This window comes from Neoarius graeffei, chromosome 14 (genome assembly GCF_027579695.1).
Source record: "Neoarius graeffei isolate fNeoGra1 chromosome 14, fNeoGra1.pri, whole genome shotgun sequence".
Taxonomy (NCBI): domain Eukaryota; kingdom Metazoa; phylum Chordata; class Actinopteri; order Siluriformes; family Ariidae; genus Neoarius; species Neoarius graeffei.
In genome coordinates, this window is record NC_083582.1 from 40,338,944 (window position 1) to 40,358,923 (window position 19,980).

General features: G+C 40.0%; 1 protein-coding gene across 1 annotated transcript in view; it reads right to left on the bottom strand.

Moving 5' to 3' along the window:
- gsg1l2b (gsg1-like 2b) overlaps positions 1–19,980 on the bottom strand; it is a 29,512-nt gene that overhangs the window by 1,812 nt on the left and 7,720 nt on the right. The window contains exons 2-3 of the mRNA XM_060938922.1: positions 18,866–18,913; positions 16,983–17,135 (exon numbers count right to left, since the gene is read on the bottom strand). Coding sequence (XP_060794905.1) covers positions 16,983–17,135; positions 18,866–18,913 — 201 coding nt within the window. The remainder of the gene's footprint in view (positions 1–16,982; positions 17,136–18,865; positions 18,914–19,980) is intronic.

Here is a 19,980-nt window from a genome sequence, read left to right on the forward strand (position 1 = left end):
AAACTTTGCTATATACCCTTTGTTGGCAATGACAGAGGTCAAACGCATTGTTGACAATGACAGAGGTCAAACACAAGGTTTTCACACACTGTTGCTGGTATTTTGGCTCATTCCTCCATGCAGATCTCCTCTAGAGCAGTGATGTTTTGGGGCTGTCGCTGGGCAACACGGACTTTCAACTCCCTCCAAAGATTTTCTATGGGGTTGAGATCTGGAGACTGGCTAGGCCACTCCAGGACCTTGAAATGCTTCTTACGAAGCCACTCCTTCGTTGCCCGGGCGGTGTGTTTGGGATCATTGTCATGCTGAAAGACCCAGCCACGTTTCATCTTCAATGCCCTTGCTGATGGAAGGAGGTTTTCACTCAAAATCTCACAATACATGGCCCCATTCATTCTTTCCTTTACACGGATCAGTCGTCCTGGTCCCTTTGCAGAAAAACAGCCCCAAAGCATGATGTTTCCACCCCCATGCTTCACAGTAAGTATGGTGTTCTTTGGATGCAACTCAGCATTCTTTCTCCTCCAAACACGACAAGTTGAGTTTTTACCAAAAAGTTCTATTTTGGTTTCATCTGACCATATGACATTCTCCCAATCTTCTTCTGGATCATCCAAATGCTCTCTAGCATACTTCAGACGGGCCTGGACATGTACTGGCTTAAGCAGGGGGACACATCTGGCACTGCAGGATTTGAGTCCCTGGCGGCGTAGTGTGTTACTGATGGTAGCCTTTGTTACTTTGGTCCCAGCTCTCTGCAGGTCATTCACTAGGTCCCCCCGTGTGGTTCTGGGATTTTTGCTCACCGTTCTTGTGATCATTTTGACCCCACGGGGTGAGATCTTGCGTGGAGCCCCAGATCGAGGGAGATTATCAGTGGTCTTGTATGTCTTCCATTTTCTAATAATTGCTCCCACAGTTGATTTCTTCACACCAAGCTGCTTACTTATTGCAGATTCAGTCTTCCCAGCCTGGTGCAGGTCTACAATTTTGTTTCTGGTGTCCTTTGACAGCTCTTTGGTCTTGGCCATAGTGGAGTTTGGAGTGTGACTGTTTGAGGTTGTGGACAGGTGTCTTTTATACTGATAACGAGTTCAAACAGGTGCCATTAATACAGGTAACGAGTGGAGGACAGAGGAGCCTCTTAAAGAAGTTGCTACAGGTCTGTGAGAGCCAGAAATCTTGCTTGTTTGTAGGTGACCAAATACTTATTTTACCGAGGAATTTACCAATTAATTCATTAAAAATCCTACAATGTGATTTCCTGGATTCTTTCCCCCCATTCTGTCTCTCATAGTTGAGGTATACCTATGATGAAAATTACAGGCCTCTCTCATCTTTTTAAGTGGGAGAACGTGCACAATTGGTGGCTGACTAAATACTTTTTTGCCCCACTGTACTTTCATATAAAAAAAAAAAAAACACGAAATTGGTCCAGAATATGCACTTTAAGTCATTCAAATTCTGTAAAGCTGCTTTGGGACAATGTCTATTGTTAAAAGCGCTATACAAACAAACTTGACTTGACCTGCTCAGGGTTTACTCCGCCTTCTGCTGGGATTGGCTCCAGCTTCCCCTGTAACCCTGATGGATATGAGGATCAGTGATTGCAAAATAAACTTTGCATGCAATAATGAAATAATTTTCTACTCAAACAAGAAGATAGTAGTAGTATTTTGTATTGTAGTATTATTAGTAGTATTAGACTATATTATATTATTATGTAGAGTAGTATTTTGCCACAAAAACATGCCAAATTTGACACCCTTAATTAGTATTTTTGGTGGTGTAGTGGTTAGCACTATTGCCTCACAGCAAGAAGGTTCCAGATTCGAGCCCTGGGGCCCAGTCCAAAGATATGTGGTTAGGCTAATTGGTGACTCTAAATTGACCATAGGTGTGAGTGGTTGAGAGGAGAAAACCTCTATAATAATCCGGTAGAAGGCAACGGGAAACCACTACTGTAATAATCCCAGAGACTTTGATGGCTGAAGCCGTCAGAGCAGCCACGTCACTGTAGTGATATGGAGTTACCATTTTCAATAAATCCAAACAAATGATCAAACAAACTAGTACCATTTGTTATTTTTTCTCAACCTCCAAACATTCTTTTAACATATCATGTTTCCCTGGGGTATAAATATAAGGTTACACCATGTAAAATCCATCATCCATCATAAAACCATCCATCATTTAACCATATGAAAAATAAAGAACTCCCACTGCTTGTGGTTGCTGGCCTGCACAAATTAAGTAAAAGATATAAAAGTACATAAGCAGTTAAAAACCACTAAGCACAATTAGAGCAATAATGTTTCTGAAACAAATGGAGATTTGCCAGGATTAGACCCATGAGCACACTTTCTTTCCTCACAGTGAGGAGGATGGCAAACATTTTGGTCATGCACACCATCAGCAGGTTTAGTGACAAAAGAGGACTATAAGGAAAAGCACCTGTAAAACATAGTGGTGGATCTTTGATATTTTTAGAGCTGTTTTGTGGTGCTTGTGAAGATCGATGACATCATGAATGCACTAAGTACTAGGATACTTTAGCCCCAAACCTGGTTACCTCTGCCAGGAGGTTCAGACTTGGCCATAGGCAGAGCTTTCAATTCGATGAAGAACCAAACACACTTCCAAATCAACACAGAAAGCGATGCTCTATAGCACAAAATAAAGGTTTTGAAATGACTCTCTCAGTCTCTGGATTGAAACCCCATTATAAACTTGTGTTCTGAATTGAAGAGGGAAGTCCACATGCACAAACCTAAGACTGCAAAGAGGCTTAAAAATGTTCTGCATGGAGGAATGGAATAAGAGTCCTCTGAAAGTGTCTCTAACTTTGTTAGACATAACAACTTTGTTAGACATAGAGACTCAGTGCCGTTATTCTCACCAAGGCATCACAAGATATTGACTGTGACACTATTTGAAAGTGTTTTGTAAAAAAGTTACATCTGCACTTGGAAAAAGTGAAATAAATCTACACAATGTCCCTGTAAATTGGGGCTCAAAATATCATTCATTGCATTGCATGCTTTTCTTTTTTCTTGCAATAAACATGTACTAATTATTTAAATCTGACATCATAAGACTGACATGAACATGTTACACAGTTGTATAGTTGTGTAATGTTACCTTCTTCTTCTTTCTTCTTTTGGCTACTCCCGATTAGAGGTCGCCACAGCGGATCTTTTGTCTCCATTGCTCCCTGTCTTCCGCATCCTTTTCTACCACACCTGCCACTTTCATGTCCTCTCTCACTACATCCATGTATCTCCTCTTTGGCCTTCCTCGTTTTCGTTTGCTTGGCAGATCCATCCTCAACAATCTCCTTCCAACATGCTCTGCATCTCTTCTCAGGATGTGCCCATACCATCTCAGTCTCATCTATCTTAGCTTCATTCCCAAGCTCTCCACATGTGCTTGTTCCTTATCCTGTCCAACCTCCCATCGCAAACCTCAACATCCTCAACTCCGCCACCTCCAACTTTGCCTCCTGTCTCTTCGTTAAGGGTACGGTCTCCGATCCATACATCACAGCTGGTCTCACTACTGTCTTATACATCTTACCTTTCACTTTTGCTGGGACTTTCCTATCACAAATGACTCCCGAAATCCTTCTCCAACTGCTCCACCCTGCCTGCACTCTCTTTCTCACCTCACTATCGCAGCCCCCATTTTCCTGCACAGTTGGCCCCAGGTACTTGAATTCACAGTTGTGTCATGTTACCATTACTGGAAATTGTCATAACATAATCCCATGACATGTCATGCCCTGACATGTGATGCTGATGCCACATACTGATTTTTGCGAAGTGTGTTCTAGTTATCATGTTTTGTAATAGATCTTATGAAATGTACATCATGATGGTTGACAAAGAACATCTACTCTGACCTCAAACGAAATGAAATGGGGCATATATAATTTGTCACTGATGGTTATGAGTTCTGTTATTGCATGTTTTGCTAAATCCATGATAGTATATTACAGTCAAGAGCCAAGAAGCCAAGCCAAGAAGCCTTTATTTGTCACTCAAGCACAGACTTAAGCACACTGTGAAATTTAACCTCTACATTTAACCCATCTGAAGCAGTGAACACACACATGCACACACAAGTGAGCAATGAGCACGCACACATACGCAGAGCAGTGGGCAGCTATGCTACAGTGCCTGGGGAGCAGTTGGGGGTTAGGTGCCTTGCTCAAGGGCACTTCACCCCAACCTCAGGCCACAGCTGCCCCATGTTAACTTAACCGCATGTCTTTGAACTGTGGGAGAAACCAGAGCACTGAGAGGAAACCCACACAGACATGGGGAGAACATGCAAACTCCACACAGAAAGGCCCCATTGGCCGCTGGGCTCGAACCCAGAACCTTCTTGCTGTGAAGTGACAGGGCTAACCACTACACCACCGTGCTGGCATGACATAACATGCAGCATTTAAGGGTTCTAGTTATCTGAAGGGTTCTACCTGCAACCCTTTCTAATAGGAAAACATTTTCTTTTATGGGTCTACATAAAACCTTCACTGATCCACCCAGAAGAACAACCAAAGAACCCTCGAGAGTTCTACAACCCCGATTCCAAAAAAGTTGGGACAAAGAACAAATTGTAAATAAAAACGGAATGCAATAATTTACAAATCTCAAAAACTGATATTGTATTCACAATAGAACATAGACAACATATCAAGTGTCGAAAGTGAGACATTTTGAAATTTCATGCCAAATATTGGCTCATTTGAAATTTCATGACAGCAACACATCTCAAAAAAGTTGGGACAGGGCAATAAGAGGCTGGAAAAGTTAAAGGTACAAAAAAGGAACAGCTGGAGGACCAAATTGCAACTCATTAGGTCAATTGGCAATAGGTCATTAACATGACTGGGTATAAAAAGAGCATCTTGGAGTGGCAGTGGCTCTCAGAAGTAAAGATGGGAAGAGGATCACCAATCCCTCTAATTCTGCGCCGACAAATAGTGGAGCAATATCAGAAAGGAGTTCGACAGTGTAAAATTGCAAAGAGTTTGAACATATCATCATCTACAGTGCATAATATCATCAAAAGATTCAGAGAATCTGGAAGAATCTCTGTGCGTAAGGGTCAAGGCCGGAAAACCATACCGGGTGCCCGTGATCTTCGGGCCCTTAGACGGCACTGCATCACATACAGGCATGCTTCTGTATTGGAAATCACAAAATGGGCTCAAGAATATTTCCAGAGAACATTATCTGTGAACACAATTCACCAGGCCATCCGCCGTTGCCAGCTAAAATTATAGTTCAAAGAAGAAGCCGTATCTAAACATGATCCAGAAGCGCAGACGTCTTCTCTGGGCCAAGGCTCATTTAAAATGGACTGTGGCAAAGTGGAAAACTGTTCTGTGGTCAGACGAATCAAAATTTGAAGTTCTTTATGGAAATTAGGGACGCCATGTCATTTGGACTAAAGAGGAGAAGGATGACCCGAGTTGTTATCAGCGCTCAGTTCAGAAGCCTGCATCTCTGATCTTATGGGGTTGCTTTAGTGCGTGTGGCATGGGCAGCTTACACATCTGGAAAGACACCATCAATGCTGAAAGGTATATCCAGGTTCTAGAGCAACATATGCTCCCATCCAGACAACGTCTCTTTCAGGGAAGATCTTGCATTTTCCAACATGACAATGCCAAACCACATACTGCATCAATTACAGCATCATGGCTGCGTAGAAGAAGGGTCCGGGTACTGAACTGGCCAGCCTGCAGTCCAGATCTTTCACCCATAGAAAACATTTGGCGCATCATAAAACGGAAGATATGACAAAAAAGACCTAAGACAGTTGAGCAACTAGAATCCTACATTAGACAAGAATGGGTTAACATTCCTATCCCTAAACTTGAGCAACTTGTCTCCTCAGTCCCCAGACGTTTACAGACTGTTGTAAAGAGAAAAGGGGATGTCTCACAGTGGCAAACATGGCCTTGTCCCAACTTTTTTGAGATGTGTTGTTGTCATGAAATTTAAAATCACCTAATTTTTCTCTTTAAATTATACATTTTCTCAGTTTAAACATTTGATATGTCATCTATGTTCTATTAGGAATAAAATATGGAATTTTGAAACTTCCACATCATTGCATTCCGTTTTTATTTACAATTTGTACTTTGTCCCAACTTTTTTGGAATTGGGGTTGTAAATTTAGCATTTTAAAAGATATATACAAAACTATTCATGCCATGTACAGTGGTGCTTGAAAGTTTGTGAACCTTTTAGAATTTTCTATATTGATGCATAAATATGACCTAAAACATCATCAGATTTTCACACAAGTCCTAAAAGTAGATAAAGAGAACCCAGTTAAACAAATGAGACAAAAATATTATACTTGGTCATTTATTTATTGAGGAAAATGATCCAATATTATATATCTGTGAGTGGCAAAAGTATGTGAACCTTTGCTTTCAGTATCTGGTGTGACCCCCTTGTGCAGCAATAACTGCAACTAAACGTTTCCGGTAACTGTTGATCAGTCCTGCACACCGGCTTGGAGGAATTTTAGCCCATTCTAACGCGAACAGCTTCAACTCTGGGATGTTGGTGGGTTTCCTCACATGAACTGCTCACTTCAGGTCCTTCCACAACATTTCGATTGGATTAAGGTCAGGACTTTGACTTGGCCATTCCAAAACATTAACTTTATTCTTCTTTAACCATTCTTTGGTAGAACGACTTGTGTGCTTAGGGTCGTTGTCATGCTGCATGACCCACCTTCTCTTGAGATTCAGTTCATGGACAGATGTCCTGACATTTTCCTTTAGAATTCGCTGGTATAATTCAGAATCCATTGTTCCATCAATGATGGCAAGCCGTCCTGGCCCACATGCAGCAAAACAGGCCCAAACCATGATACTACCACCACCATGGTTCACAGATGGGATAAGGTTCTTATGCTGGAATGCAGTGTTTTCCTTTCTCCAAACATCACGCTTATCATTTAAACCAAAAAGTTCTATTTTGATCTCATCTGTCCACAAAACATTTTTCCAATAGCCTTCTGGCTTGTCCACGTGATCTTTAGCAAACTGCAGATGAGCAGCAATGTTCTTTTTGGAGAGCAGTGGCTTTCTCCTTGCAACCCAGCCATGCACACCATTGCTGTTCAGTGTTCTCCTGATGGTGGACTCATGAACAACATTAGCCAATGTGAGAGAGGCCTTCAGTTGCTTAGAAGTTACCCTGGGATCCTTTGTGATCTCGCCGACTATTACACGCCTTGCTCTTGGAGTGAGCTTTGTTGGTCGACCACTCCTGGGGAAGGTAATAATGGTCTGAATTTCCTCCATTTGTACACAATCTGTCTGACTGTGGATTGGTGGAGTCCAAACTCTTTAGAGATGGTTTTGTAACCTTTTCCAGCCTGATGAGCATCAACAACACTTTTTCTGAGGTCCTCAGAAATCTCCTTTGTTCGTGCCATGATACACTTCCACAAACATGTGTTGTGAAGATCAACCTTTGATAGATCCCTGTTCTTTAAATAAAACAGGATGCCCACTCACACCTAATTGCCATCCTATTGATTGAAAACACCTGACTGTAATTTCACCTTCAAATTAACTGCTAATCCTAGAGGTTCACATACTTTTGCCACTCACAGATATGTAATATTAGATCGTTTTCCTTAATAAATAAATGAACAAGTATAATATTTTTGTCTCATTTGTTTAAGTGGGTTCTCTTGATCTACTTTTAGGACTTGTGTGAAAATCTGATGATGTTTTAGGTCATATTTATGCAGAAATATAGAAAATTCTAAAGGGTTCACAAACTTTCAAGCACCACTGTAAGTGATAATGCATTAAATGGAATCAATGGAAAATGAAAAGAAAATAAAGTCAATCAGAAATCATTATTTGGTATAAAATATAACTCATGAACTGCATAAAATAGGTCTCATGACGTATGTATTATAAGAGCTGTCATAAAGCATACGGTAGCTATAGTAAAGTAGCAAATATTAGCAACAACAAGCCGTCATGGCACTCAAGCATACGACACCTATCATGACACATTCATGACATGCTTATATATTCGCTTTGCAAACAATCCTTCTCACTACAGAATGGTGAATTTCAAATTATTTGGAGATGGCCTTATAACCCTTCCCATATTGATGAGCAGCAACAATTACTTCTGTGAGGTCATGGCTGATGTCCTTTCTTCTTGGAATGATGTAGATACATATATGTAGATGCACACAAACCACCAAACTACCAAAAGGTTTCCTTTCATAGAGGCAGTGACACTTTTTGAAGATTAACTAATCTTGTGCATTTCTTTAGTCACACCTGGCTGCTAATTAATCCCTTAATGATTGTGGAAGTTGGAAGGGTGCACTTATTTTTTCCCACCTGGTTTCTGAATCCTGGGTTTTAAAAGAAAAGGACTACATATTGATTTTTTGTTACCTGAGGTTATGACCCTACCTGCCTGCCTGCGCACACTTTATCACTAGACCCGTCATGATTTTGCTCTAAATCCTGAAATCTGTGTAACAACTCTACAAATATAATGTTTAATATCATGTTTAGTTCCATCATCATTAATTAACAAATGGCAAATACTGACACCAGTAACTGACTTATCTGACTGTATTAATTATTCTTTTACTGCAATTTCTCTGGGGCGGTACGGTGGTGTAGTGGTTAGCACTGTTGCCTCACAGCAAGAAGATCCTGGGTTCGAGTCCAGCGGCTGGCGAGGGCCTTTCTGTGCGGAGTTTGCATGTTCTCCCTGTGTCTGTTTGGGTTTCCTCCGGGTGCTCCGGTTTCCCCCACAGTCCAAAGATATGCAGATTAGGTTAATTGGTGGCTCTAAATTGACCGTAGGTGTGAATATGAGCGTGAATGGTTGTCTGTGTCTATGTGTCAGCCCTGTGATAACCTGGCGACTTGTCCAGGGTGTACCCCGCCTTTCGCCCGTAGTCAGCTGGGATAGGCTCCAGCTTGCCTGCGACCCTGTAGAACAGGATAAGCGGCTACAGATAATGGATGGATGGATGCAATCTCTCTGGCTGTAATTTTCTCTTTTATTATCTACAACATACATGTCTGTCTATCTTTTGCATTTTTCAGAATTGTCTCCCATGTTGACATGACTGCAGCTTGCCATTAGGGGACAGTGTTACACCACATAAAGAGACGAGACCCATTAGAAATTGCACTGAATGTCATGGCCCTTCCAGAGTTGCCTTCTAATGAGACAGCTCTTTTCCCGTTCTCCAACTACATATTTAAACAGTCTAAATATCCACTTAGCAAAACATCCAAGTACTCTAATATTTATGCTTCATCTTGATGTCATCATTAGAGGCAGTTAAAGGGCACTAAGGAACTGATGTAAAATTGTTATAATGAAGAGATTTGTTTATCTCAGACGTCTAGCACTGATTTACTTTTGCGGCACTGCTTAAGAGAATCAGATTCTGAATGTTTTAGGAGACACAGTCATCTGTCCTGATGGACTTCAGTGGGTGCCACTCAGCGACAGTAATACAGGACACACAAAGTCAAACATATTAGGTCACTTGGCGTTAATCTTCTAAATAACTTCCGTCAAAGCAAACAATACAGTGCAATCAATCTGCATGATGCAGCCTACAGTCTAACACTACAATGGAAAAGGATTATGTGAAATTAGTATTTGGGAGCTGTACAAAAACAAAACAAACAAACAAACAAACAAACAAACAAACAAACAAACAAACTATGATATTACATGGTGGTGAGAAGATATGAAGTTTATCTCTGAGTGTTGAACATACTTCATGAGTGAGCATTATGAACAAGTGAAATATCAACACAAGAAGATTTCTGACCTTGCCCTTGTAAACGCACTGGGATGTCTCCGAATTCCCTGAATCTTTTCACAATATTATGTACTGTAGATTTTGAAAGACCTAAAATCTTGCATTGAGAAATGTTCTTTTTGAATTGACTAACAATTCTCTCATGAATTTTAATACAAAGGGGTGAGCCACGACCTATTCTTGGTTGCACAGATTGAGCCGGTGGATGCTCCTTTTATACCCAATCATGATAGCAATTAACCCTTTGATGCAAAACATGGGTCAAAAGTGACCCGGCTGAGTTTTTATCTTCTATATCTTTGCAATAAATTAATTCCATCATTCAGTATTCAAGGTATTCCTCAATTAACTTGTTTTTGATCATCATACAACCTTATTTTATTTTTTCCTTTCTTACTTTTTGAATAAAAACTCTTTTTGTATCACTACCCTTCTAATGCACAACACGGGTCAAAAACGACCTGCATTCATTTTCCAGGTTATTTCATGTATGGCTGAGTGTTTCTATGATATACTTTTGAAATAAATTCATTTTGTCATTTACTTTTCCAAATATGCAGTAAACATCTTGTTTTTGTTTAGCACAAATCATTTTTATTTTTCCTTAAGTTATGAACAAGCACAGCTTTTGTAATTCTACAGCAAGTTTACACACATGGGTCAGAAACGACCCGCATGCATTTACTACAGCGTTTGGTGGGAATTGTGAATTGTGCCTGTGTCAGACATTTCACAGCTCAGCACAGCGCCCTTTGCCCATCTCATACATGGAAGTCATGTTTTTCAATTGTTCTAACATTACCTTAGAAAAAAATTTATTATGTTTAGGTTACCTTGAGAGTGAGTAGATTACTTGTCAGAAAGTTACAAGTAATTACTATTAGCTACCGAGCTGTTGACATATTGTACTTTAGTTAGCTAATTTTATTGTAGTTGGCTTAGCTAACTACATAGTTAATAAATAAATAACTGGCCCCATTCACTGCTAAAGTAATTACTTGAAACAAATTATTATTATGGTATTAAGACATTTAATTTTAAATCACACTTGGATGACCCATGTGTAGTAATATAAAAAGTATTTTTGTTCATAAAGTAGGAAACAAAAAATTAAATGATTTGTGGTAATTAAAAACAAGATATTTAAAGAATACTTGGAATATTCAATCATAAAATAAATTGATTTCAAAAGATAGAGCAAAGAAAAACTCAGTCAGCATGAAATAACCTGGAAAATGAATGCGGGTCATTTTTGACCCATGTTGTGCATTAGAAGGGGTGTGCATATGTTTTGCATTAAAGGGTTAACCTGCTTGTTGTGGAATCTTCTAAAATAGCTCAACTTGAATATCCTATAAACTTTTCAGTTTTATTTTGCCTCTGTCCCAACTTTTCCCGAATGTGTTGCAGGCATCAACTTCTAACTTCGTTTATATTTACAAAATACAACTGAGTTGGTCAGTAAAACTACTGAAAATCTTTTATTTGCTTTTGTCAGTTAAATAAAGGTTCATGTTAATTAACAAATCAGATATATTCCAAGTTTTCTGGAAATGGGGTTAGCATGTAAAATTAGAGAAATAGAAAATGCATCAGTCTTTTTTTCATCCTTGATAGATAGCACTAATATTAATATATCTGATAGTGATTTTGTTAAGGTCCACAAATACACGTACACTGTATAGCCAAATGTTTGTGGACACCTAACCATCACACACGTACTTGGGCCTTCCCTAATCTGTTGGTGCAAATTTGGAAGCGCACAAGTGTTCTGGATATCTTTGTACTGTATGCTGTACAGTATGCTTCCCTTCACTGGAACTAACAGAACCAACCTGTTCCAGCATGACAGTGCCGTGTGCATAAAATGAGCTCCATGAAGACATGGCTTGCCAAGTTTGGAGTGGAAGAGCTTGAGTGTCCTGCAGAGCCGTGTGACCTCAACCCCACTGCGCACCTTTAGGATGAACTGGAACGCTGAGTGCACCCCAGGTCTCCTCTCCTAATATCAGAGCCTGACTTCACTAATGGTCTTGTGGCCGAATGAGCAAATCCCCACAGCCACACTTCAAAATCTAATGGAAAGCTTCCTCAGAAGCAGAGAGGGACTAAAGGTGGAATGGGCTGTTTAAAAAGCACATATGGGTGTGATGGTTAGTTGTCCACATATTTCTGGCCATACAGTGTATTAATACTTAACTATGCTTTTATAATGATTATTATAACAGCAGAGAGGGACTAAAGGTGGAATGGGCTGTTTAAAAAGCACATATGAGTGTGATGGTTAGTTGTCCACATATTTCTGCCCATATAGTGTATTAATACTTAACTATGCTTTTATAATGATGAGTTAATGCATTAACAAATTCTTAGCACATCAGAATATATATAGTCTTAGTGATTAATGGGCAGCATGGTGGGGTGTAGTGGTTAGCACTGTCACCTTACAGCAAGAAGGTTCTGGGTTCGAGTCCAGTGGCTGATGGAGGCCTTTGTGTATGGAGTTTGCATGTTCTCCCCATGTCTGCGTGGGTTTCCTCCGGGTGCTGCAGGTTTCCCCACAGTCCAAAGACATGCAGTTAGGTTAAGATGGGGCAGCCATGGCCTGAGATTATGCTGAAGTGCCCTTGAGCAAAGCACCGAACCCACAACTGCTCCCTGGGTGCTGTAACATAGCTGCCCACTGCTCTGGGTATGTGTGTGTGCTCATTGCTCACGTGTGTGTATGCATGCGTGTGTTCACTGCTTCAGATGGGTTAAATGCAGAGGACTTATTTCACTGTGCTTGAGTGTGCATGTGACAAATAAAGGCTTCTTGGTAATGAATAAATCTGATAAATTTCTTCATGCTAAATTCAGTTACAAGTTACACAGCAATGCAATAACTGATACTACAGTCATCACAACAAAGTCATTAGCCAGTACTCTTCTAAAAGATCTACCTGAACAAACAATATACTGTAGCTTGCACTGCAACTGATTCCAGAGAAACAAATCCAAAATATAACCTGGATTTGATGAGTATTTATGAGAGTTATGCATTATGAGTAGGAGAAATACGTATGTTCTCATTATTTTGGATTAAAAGATAGAAATACATAATTGTAAATAATGCTTAATATTCTGGTGCCAGGATGGTAAAAATTATGGAGCTGACTGTATATCATAATAATGAACAACAGTCAAGAAACTATCAGTGAAATATAATGAATAAAACACAACAGGTTGTGCTGTTAATTTACAATTATTTGCCTAAGGTCTATTTGAATATTCACTGAAGTGAATATTGGTGAATAATAACTGAGACTATTTCGAGGTTTTCACCGATATTCACTGAGCCTGAGGCGGATAATTATTTTAGTATAAATACACTGGTGATTATTTTAAAAAAATCATATTAAAAATAATTTATTTCAATCTTCAAAAGCATCACACAAATATAATAATGGCACACAGGCTTGTGTCACTTATCTACGCCGAGTCACATAAAATACTTTGCTTTGAAATGGATAAAATAAATCCCAATCCCACCTTACTTTTGAATAGTTTTAGACCAAACTTCGTAGCATCTTTAGTGCTTTTAGGAACAGCATTTTCTTTCATAATTTCTAATTCTTCCTCACTTACAGCAATAAAGTGACTGGCCGCCATTTTGCTGATTCGCTCGAGGTGATTATCGAGAAATAATCAGACTCTTTTGACCAATCACTGCGCGTGATTTCCTATAATCACCTCCGTATTTATACTAAAGGAAAATAATCCATGACAGGGTGCTGTGATATTTGTTTTTGAAACCAGGGAGGAAACTGGAGAACCCAGAGGAAATCCACATGGACACAGGAAGAACATACAAAACTGCACACAGACAGTCACCCAAGTTCAGTATAGAACTGGGGACCCTGGAGTAGTGAGCCAGCAATGGACGAAGTTAATTTCCATTATTTATTTCCTGTAATTTAAAGTAGGGTTTTTTTTTAACCTAAAACAGATCATTTTTATTTAAAAATAAACAGTTTCCTTAACGGTGGCACAGTAGTGCAGTGGTTATCATCTGGGTTCATACCTTGTGGCTGATTGGGGCCTTTCTGTTTGGAGTTTGCATGTTCTCCTTGTCCCTGTGTGGGCTTCCTCCCTCGGTCCAAAGACATGTGGATTAGGTCAACTGGCTACTCTAAATTGTCCAGAGGTATGAGTGTGTGTGTGAAAGGCCGTCCGTCTCTCTGTGTTAGCCCTGTGATACACTGGTGACCAGCTGTCACCCAGCGTCAGTTGGGATTAGCTCCAGCTCACTCATGACCCTCAGTGGATAAGTGTTACAGAAAATGAATGAATTAATGAAGTAGTTTTTATTTAGAACTTAGAGGAGACACAAACAACAAGTACTTAGGCAATTTGCTGGTTCAGAAGATGCTCATGGTGTGCAAAGCTTCATCAGGAAATACTGTAAAGCAGGGGTTTTCAAAGTGTGGAAGAATCAGCCCCCCCTCAGAGAGCAAGTAAACAACAGCCCCCCCCCCAATTTTTGTTGTTGCTATACTTAATGTTCCATTCGTTTTTTTAAAAAAATGGTTGTTGTACACATTTTTATTTTTTTATTTTACACATTTTAAAGGACCCATGGCATGGTGGTTTGTTGATGCTTTAAACGGGCTCGTGGAGGTTTCCGGATGTTATATCCGCAGCCTTTCTCAAAATGAACCCTCGGCACGTAGATATAGCCTCCTGGGAGAAAGCCCCATTTCAGCGCTTTTCCCAGTGCGTCGTTTTGCTAATGAGAAGCAGGAGGCGGGGAAGGGTAGAGGGTGGGGGTGGGTCTTATAATTAATATTCATGACATGTAAACGTGTTACCTCTGATTGGCTAACAGCACTGTGACGCTACCTCCAGTGGGTCAGAACAAGTGGATGTGGGTGTCTTACTATGGCGAGAGAGAAGGAACAAACCGTGAAGGGAAAAATACCGCGCACTGACATCATTAAGGTGCGACGCGAGGAAATAAAATAAATTTAACAAATGTTTGGGTTTTTACTGAACAAACAAACAAATAAAATGAACGAGTGACTTAAAAAAAAGAATGTGGGCGTCTTTGTAAAAACTGTTTTGATTGGCTATTATAACAGAGCATGCTGCATGCTTTTTGGTTTTGTAGCGCAGAGTACCTGGCTAACTGCAGGAAGCGGTTAGCTGCACAGCTAATGTAGCCATTGCAAGGCTAACGTGGCACCGATTTTAAAACACGGCAAAACATAAGCTCATAAGTTACAGTCAATTTCCAGACTAAACTCAGTTTAACACAGCATGCTGCATGCTTTTTGGTTTTGTAGTGCAGATTACCTGGCTAACTGCAGGAAGCAGTTAGCTGCACAGCTAATGTAGCCATTGCAAGGCTAACGCACCGATTTTAAAACACGGCAAAACGACTTAACAGTTATACACTTACTTGTTCGCTGTTTGTGGCTGATGCGGCAGGGATGCTTGGTACGGACCCAGGCTTCAGTGACAGTTGATGTGCAAAACCTGCCCTGTACTGTCCCAAGTTGTGGAAACATTCCTCAGGAAAATGCTTCCGACAAACATACACCGTCTTAGGTAGACTCGACGGCGTATTATTGGAGTAAATAAAATTAAGCCACTGCATCTTCAGGGGCTCTCCCGTCAGCAGTAAAAACAGACTCTTTTCTGTGTTGTCACATCCATGTACAGCGCAATTTCCATGTTTCGCTCGCTTAGGTGACGCCATGTTGTGTCCTGTATGGTCTCCTCACTACAACTGGGCGGGCAATTCATACAGTGGGTGGGAATCCAGAGGGGGGGCGTGGGGATCATCTCCCTTGCTGACGTAGTAAAGGGAAGAGTTTATCAACGCGCCGTTTTGACGCGCCATTCTCAAATGTTGGGCATAGTTTGGTTTACACATTATGAAATTTCTAGCCACTGGGGTGACTTAAGAAGGTCAGAGGAACTCATTTTAACGTTAAAAAACCTCAGAAAGTGAAAATTTCATGCCATGGGACCTTTAAACATCTGTGCTTTTTGAAAACCTCTTTTTTTTTTTTACACATTTTAAACATCTGTGCTTTTTTTAAAAACATCTTGTTTTACACATTTTAAACATCTCATAGCATCGTTAGCTAGCACCTCTTGGCAGACAACACACTGTGGCAGTGGAGCATCTTCAGATCCAGTCCATGAAAATCCAAACTTTAAATAATCGTGGTCATACTTCCTTCTTTTTTTGCTTGGCCCAGACTCTGTCTCCTCACTCACTGTAGCTTTAGGTACTAAAAATCGATCCATTTTGTCTCTGGCAAAGGCTAGCTGAAGTTCGCTAAATGTCCGCAATAGTAACTTATTCTGGTTTATTTTTCCTCACGTTGCGCCCCCCCGAAGAACTCTGGTGCCCCCTAGGGGAGGCGCGCCCCACACTTTGAAAAGCCCTGCTGTAAAGATTTTGTGAAGAATTCAAAATATAAAATAGTTTTGATTTGTGTGACGCTTTTCTTGTTCGTTGCACGGTGTTGTTTTAAAGTGTTTGCCTTCTAAAATAGGAAAAACAAAGATAAATCTATTCTGACTGGTAAAGTGTATATTTCAGGGACTCGTGTTACATAAAATTCAAGTAAAATTTTGTTACGCTAGCATTAATCATCTGTTCATGTATTGCCATTATGTTTTAAATTTAAAAGCTTCAACTGCATGAAGAGAGAAAGACTGGCAAAGGGTTGTACAATGTGAGGCTCACAGAGTATCTTGACTCTGGTCTATTATACGCTCTCTGAATGCAGGCTCATGATCCAGATGCCTGGTCCAAAGGAAAACAAAGGCCAGCCTACTTCAGCACAAACATCTTAAACTGTCACTCTTTTCTCATCACAAACAGCGCCATCCTGTTCCAACACAACATCAGAAGCGTGCCCTGCTGCTCTCACTCCCGCTTGTTTACACACCGATCCATCCCCATACACAGCTGTGTGATCACAGAGATATGCAAAATGTGACATTTTTGTTTGAATCATGATGAGGCGTGGGTGTGCCAGTTTCTCAAACTAGCTGCATATACAGAAGGCATACTTTCTCTAATAAGTGCACTGATGAATGCAGTTCAACTAAATCAAAGCGGTTACCTGACAAGACGGTGAATATGGCGGCAAAGGCGTTGAGCTTGAGTCCGTCAATGACGTTCCCAAAATGGCAGACCTCGATAGACATGAGGACTCCACCAGTGGCCAGGAGCAGGATGTACAGACATTCTGCAACGATACACAGCCACAAGACCCCTGGAGGACAGAGAGAGAGAGAACATCAGGCATTCATTTCCTATGTTCAGTACATGCATGACATCAGTCCCATCGTATCTTTTCCTGTCATACACAACCTCTTAAGCATATTAAAGTGTTTATGATACAATACAAACAAAAATTCAGCTTGGAAGGAAGTAGCAGATGTTGTTGGTGCCTCTGGTGAATGTGCGTAGCTAACAGAGTTAACTTGCTTTGCTATTCTGCCATCGAAGCTAGTACAAATCCTAAAATTTAAATAAAACAACTACATTTCATACTAATTAGTGCAATATTTAATTTGGGTTGAAATAGTCAGCCTTCGAACCATTTACATTCTGGCTACTACTGAGTCTCCTCTGAACTAAAACAGAACAGAACAAAACAAAACAAAACAAAACAAAAAACCCACGCTTGTAAGTAGCTGTTGCTACACACCCACAAGAGACAAACTACAAGTGACAAATGTTGCCTTCTAGTGTGAAATAAATGTATCTGCATAATTCTGCGCACCTAAAATTCTGAAGTAGATAAACAGATCATTAGGTTTTTCTCAGTCAAAACAGTACATTAGCAAGAGTTCTACATAAAAAAATCCTTCTCATTCTTTTTCTTCGTTTTCTTATTTTATTCACTGTTTAACATGCCACCATGAAAACACCACTATATTATAATCTCTGATGAGTATTTCAGGTCTGTCAATTTTTACACTTTTCACACGAGAAATAATTCTGTCTTTTTGCCTGTATGAAGGAAGTACAGAGTCTGATTTGGTGAAATATAAGATAAATTAGCAAACCCACGGCAATGTGATCTCGGTATATTTTAGAAAAGCTCTCCCACACAATTTATGTTACCAAGTCTAGCAAAACCAAATGCATTAAAATAACAAAATTATAATATGCTAAAAAGGCTTGTATTATAAAAACCCAAAGATGAACTCAAGGACAACCAGACAGCAGATTTGATCTTAGTCTGAGGCCATGTACACACGTAGCCGGGTATTTTTAAAACCGAACATTTTCCCCCCCTCCGTTTATAAAAATGTTTTATCCACACCACCTCGTCTTCGAAAAAAATCCCTTCCACACATAACCGAACATCTGCGTTTTCAATCACATTCATAAGCATTCCAAACCTGTAGATGGCATTATTTCCCCAAATCCTACCCCCTAATCACATCGCCTGTGCTCTTGGAGCAGTAGTTGGGCTTCTAAAATTAAACATGTAAATAGCACCTGCACAACGCTTTCAAGGCACTACTCCGATCCATTACTCTTTGTCCATGCTTAATCTGGCTTCTGCAGTAAACAAAGGTCGCACGTTTGACGTCAGGGCAGATTTGTTGTCATTTTTTTTGGCGCAGATTGTGACGTTCTAAAACGCAAAACTCCGGTTATCTCTGTCTACACGAAAAGGCATACACGGAGTTTTCAAAAATCTTCACTTTGCCCGGAGTTTTTTTTAAATATTCGTTTTTGATGTGTTTTCATGTGGATGACAGGCCAAACGTAGAAAAATATCTTCGATTTAGCAGATACCCGGCTACGTGTGGACGGGGTCTGAATGACCAATTCACACAGAGTGTCAAGTGTAATTTTCTCAAAGGCCATGACAAAGCTGAGATGATCGCAGTCAATGAACTAAATGTGAAATCAGTATTTTCACTCATACACTACAAAATTGGTTACATATTCACAAGCTACAGAAATTAAACAATCAGGACTTACCTTTCTCATGTGGAGGGGGAATATTTATGAAACTTCTGCAGTTCTCACCTGTTAACAGAAGCATTATAGTTTTAATGGAGAGTAACTATAAAATGACCAGTGGCTATGTTTAAAATACGTTTCACATCGATGATATTTCAGTACTAAAAAACATAAATCCACCCAGAAATAAAACTCTAATCTTTATGTGTAACTTTGTGATGGTTAACAGTGGTTTAATCAGTAATTTGTGTCAAGGGTAGCTGAAGCTAGTGGTGCTGAAATGTAAATTCAAACACATACAGGCGCTCCCTTCACTGTCCCCCAACACTGCTGACTTTTTTAAAATAGAAAACTTCATGACTTTATTTCAAACAAGAGCCTAGTGAAAATAAAAGGACTTTTTGAGCAGATTTTAACAATAGTCCTACACTTGATACAGCTCTCCAGCTCATATCACAGCTGCTGGTTATACGAGCTGAGAGAGCAGATTTGCTTGACTCACCACCAAGGTGTAAAGCCTGAGTTGTGCTTTTGTGAGCCTATTTTTCTCATAAACCAATTACTGATCACCATCGTTCCTAACAACCAATCACTGATCACCATTTTTCCCAACAACCAATCACTGATCATTATTGTTTTTAAAAACCAATCACTGATCAGCATTCTTCCCAACAACCAACCACTGATCACTATTGTTCTTAACAACCAATCCCTGATCACTGTTGTGTTGTTCCTAACAACCAATCACTGATCGCCATTCTTCCCAACAAGAAATCCCTGATCACTATTATTCCTAACAACCAATCACTGTTCACCATTCTTCCCAACAAACAATCCCTGATCACTATTGTTCTTGACAGCCAATCTCTGATCACTGCTGTTCCCAACAACCAATCACTGATCACTATTCTTCTCAACAACAAATCACTGATCACTATTGTTTCTAACAATCACTGATCACTGTTGTTCCCAACAACAAATCACTGATCAGCATTCTCCCCAGCAACCAATCACTGATCACCATTCTTCCAAACAACCAATCCCTGATCACTATTGTTCTTAACAGCTAATCCCTGATCATTGCTGTTCCCAACAACCAATCACTGATCACCATTCTTCCCAACAACCAATCC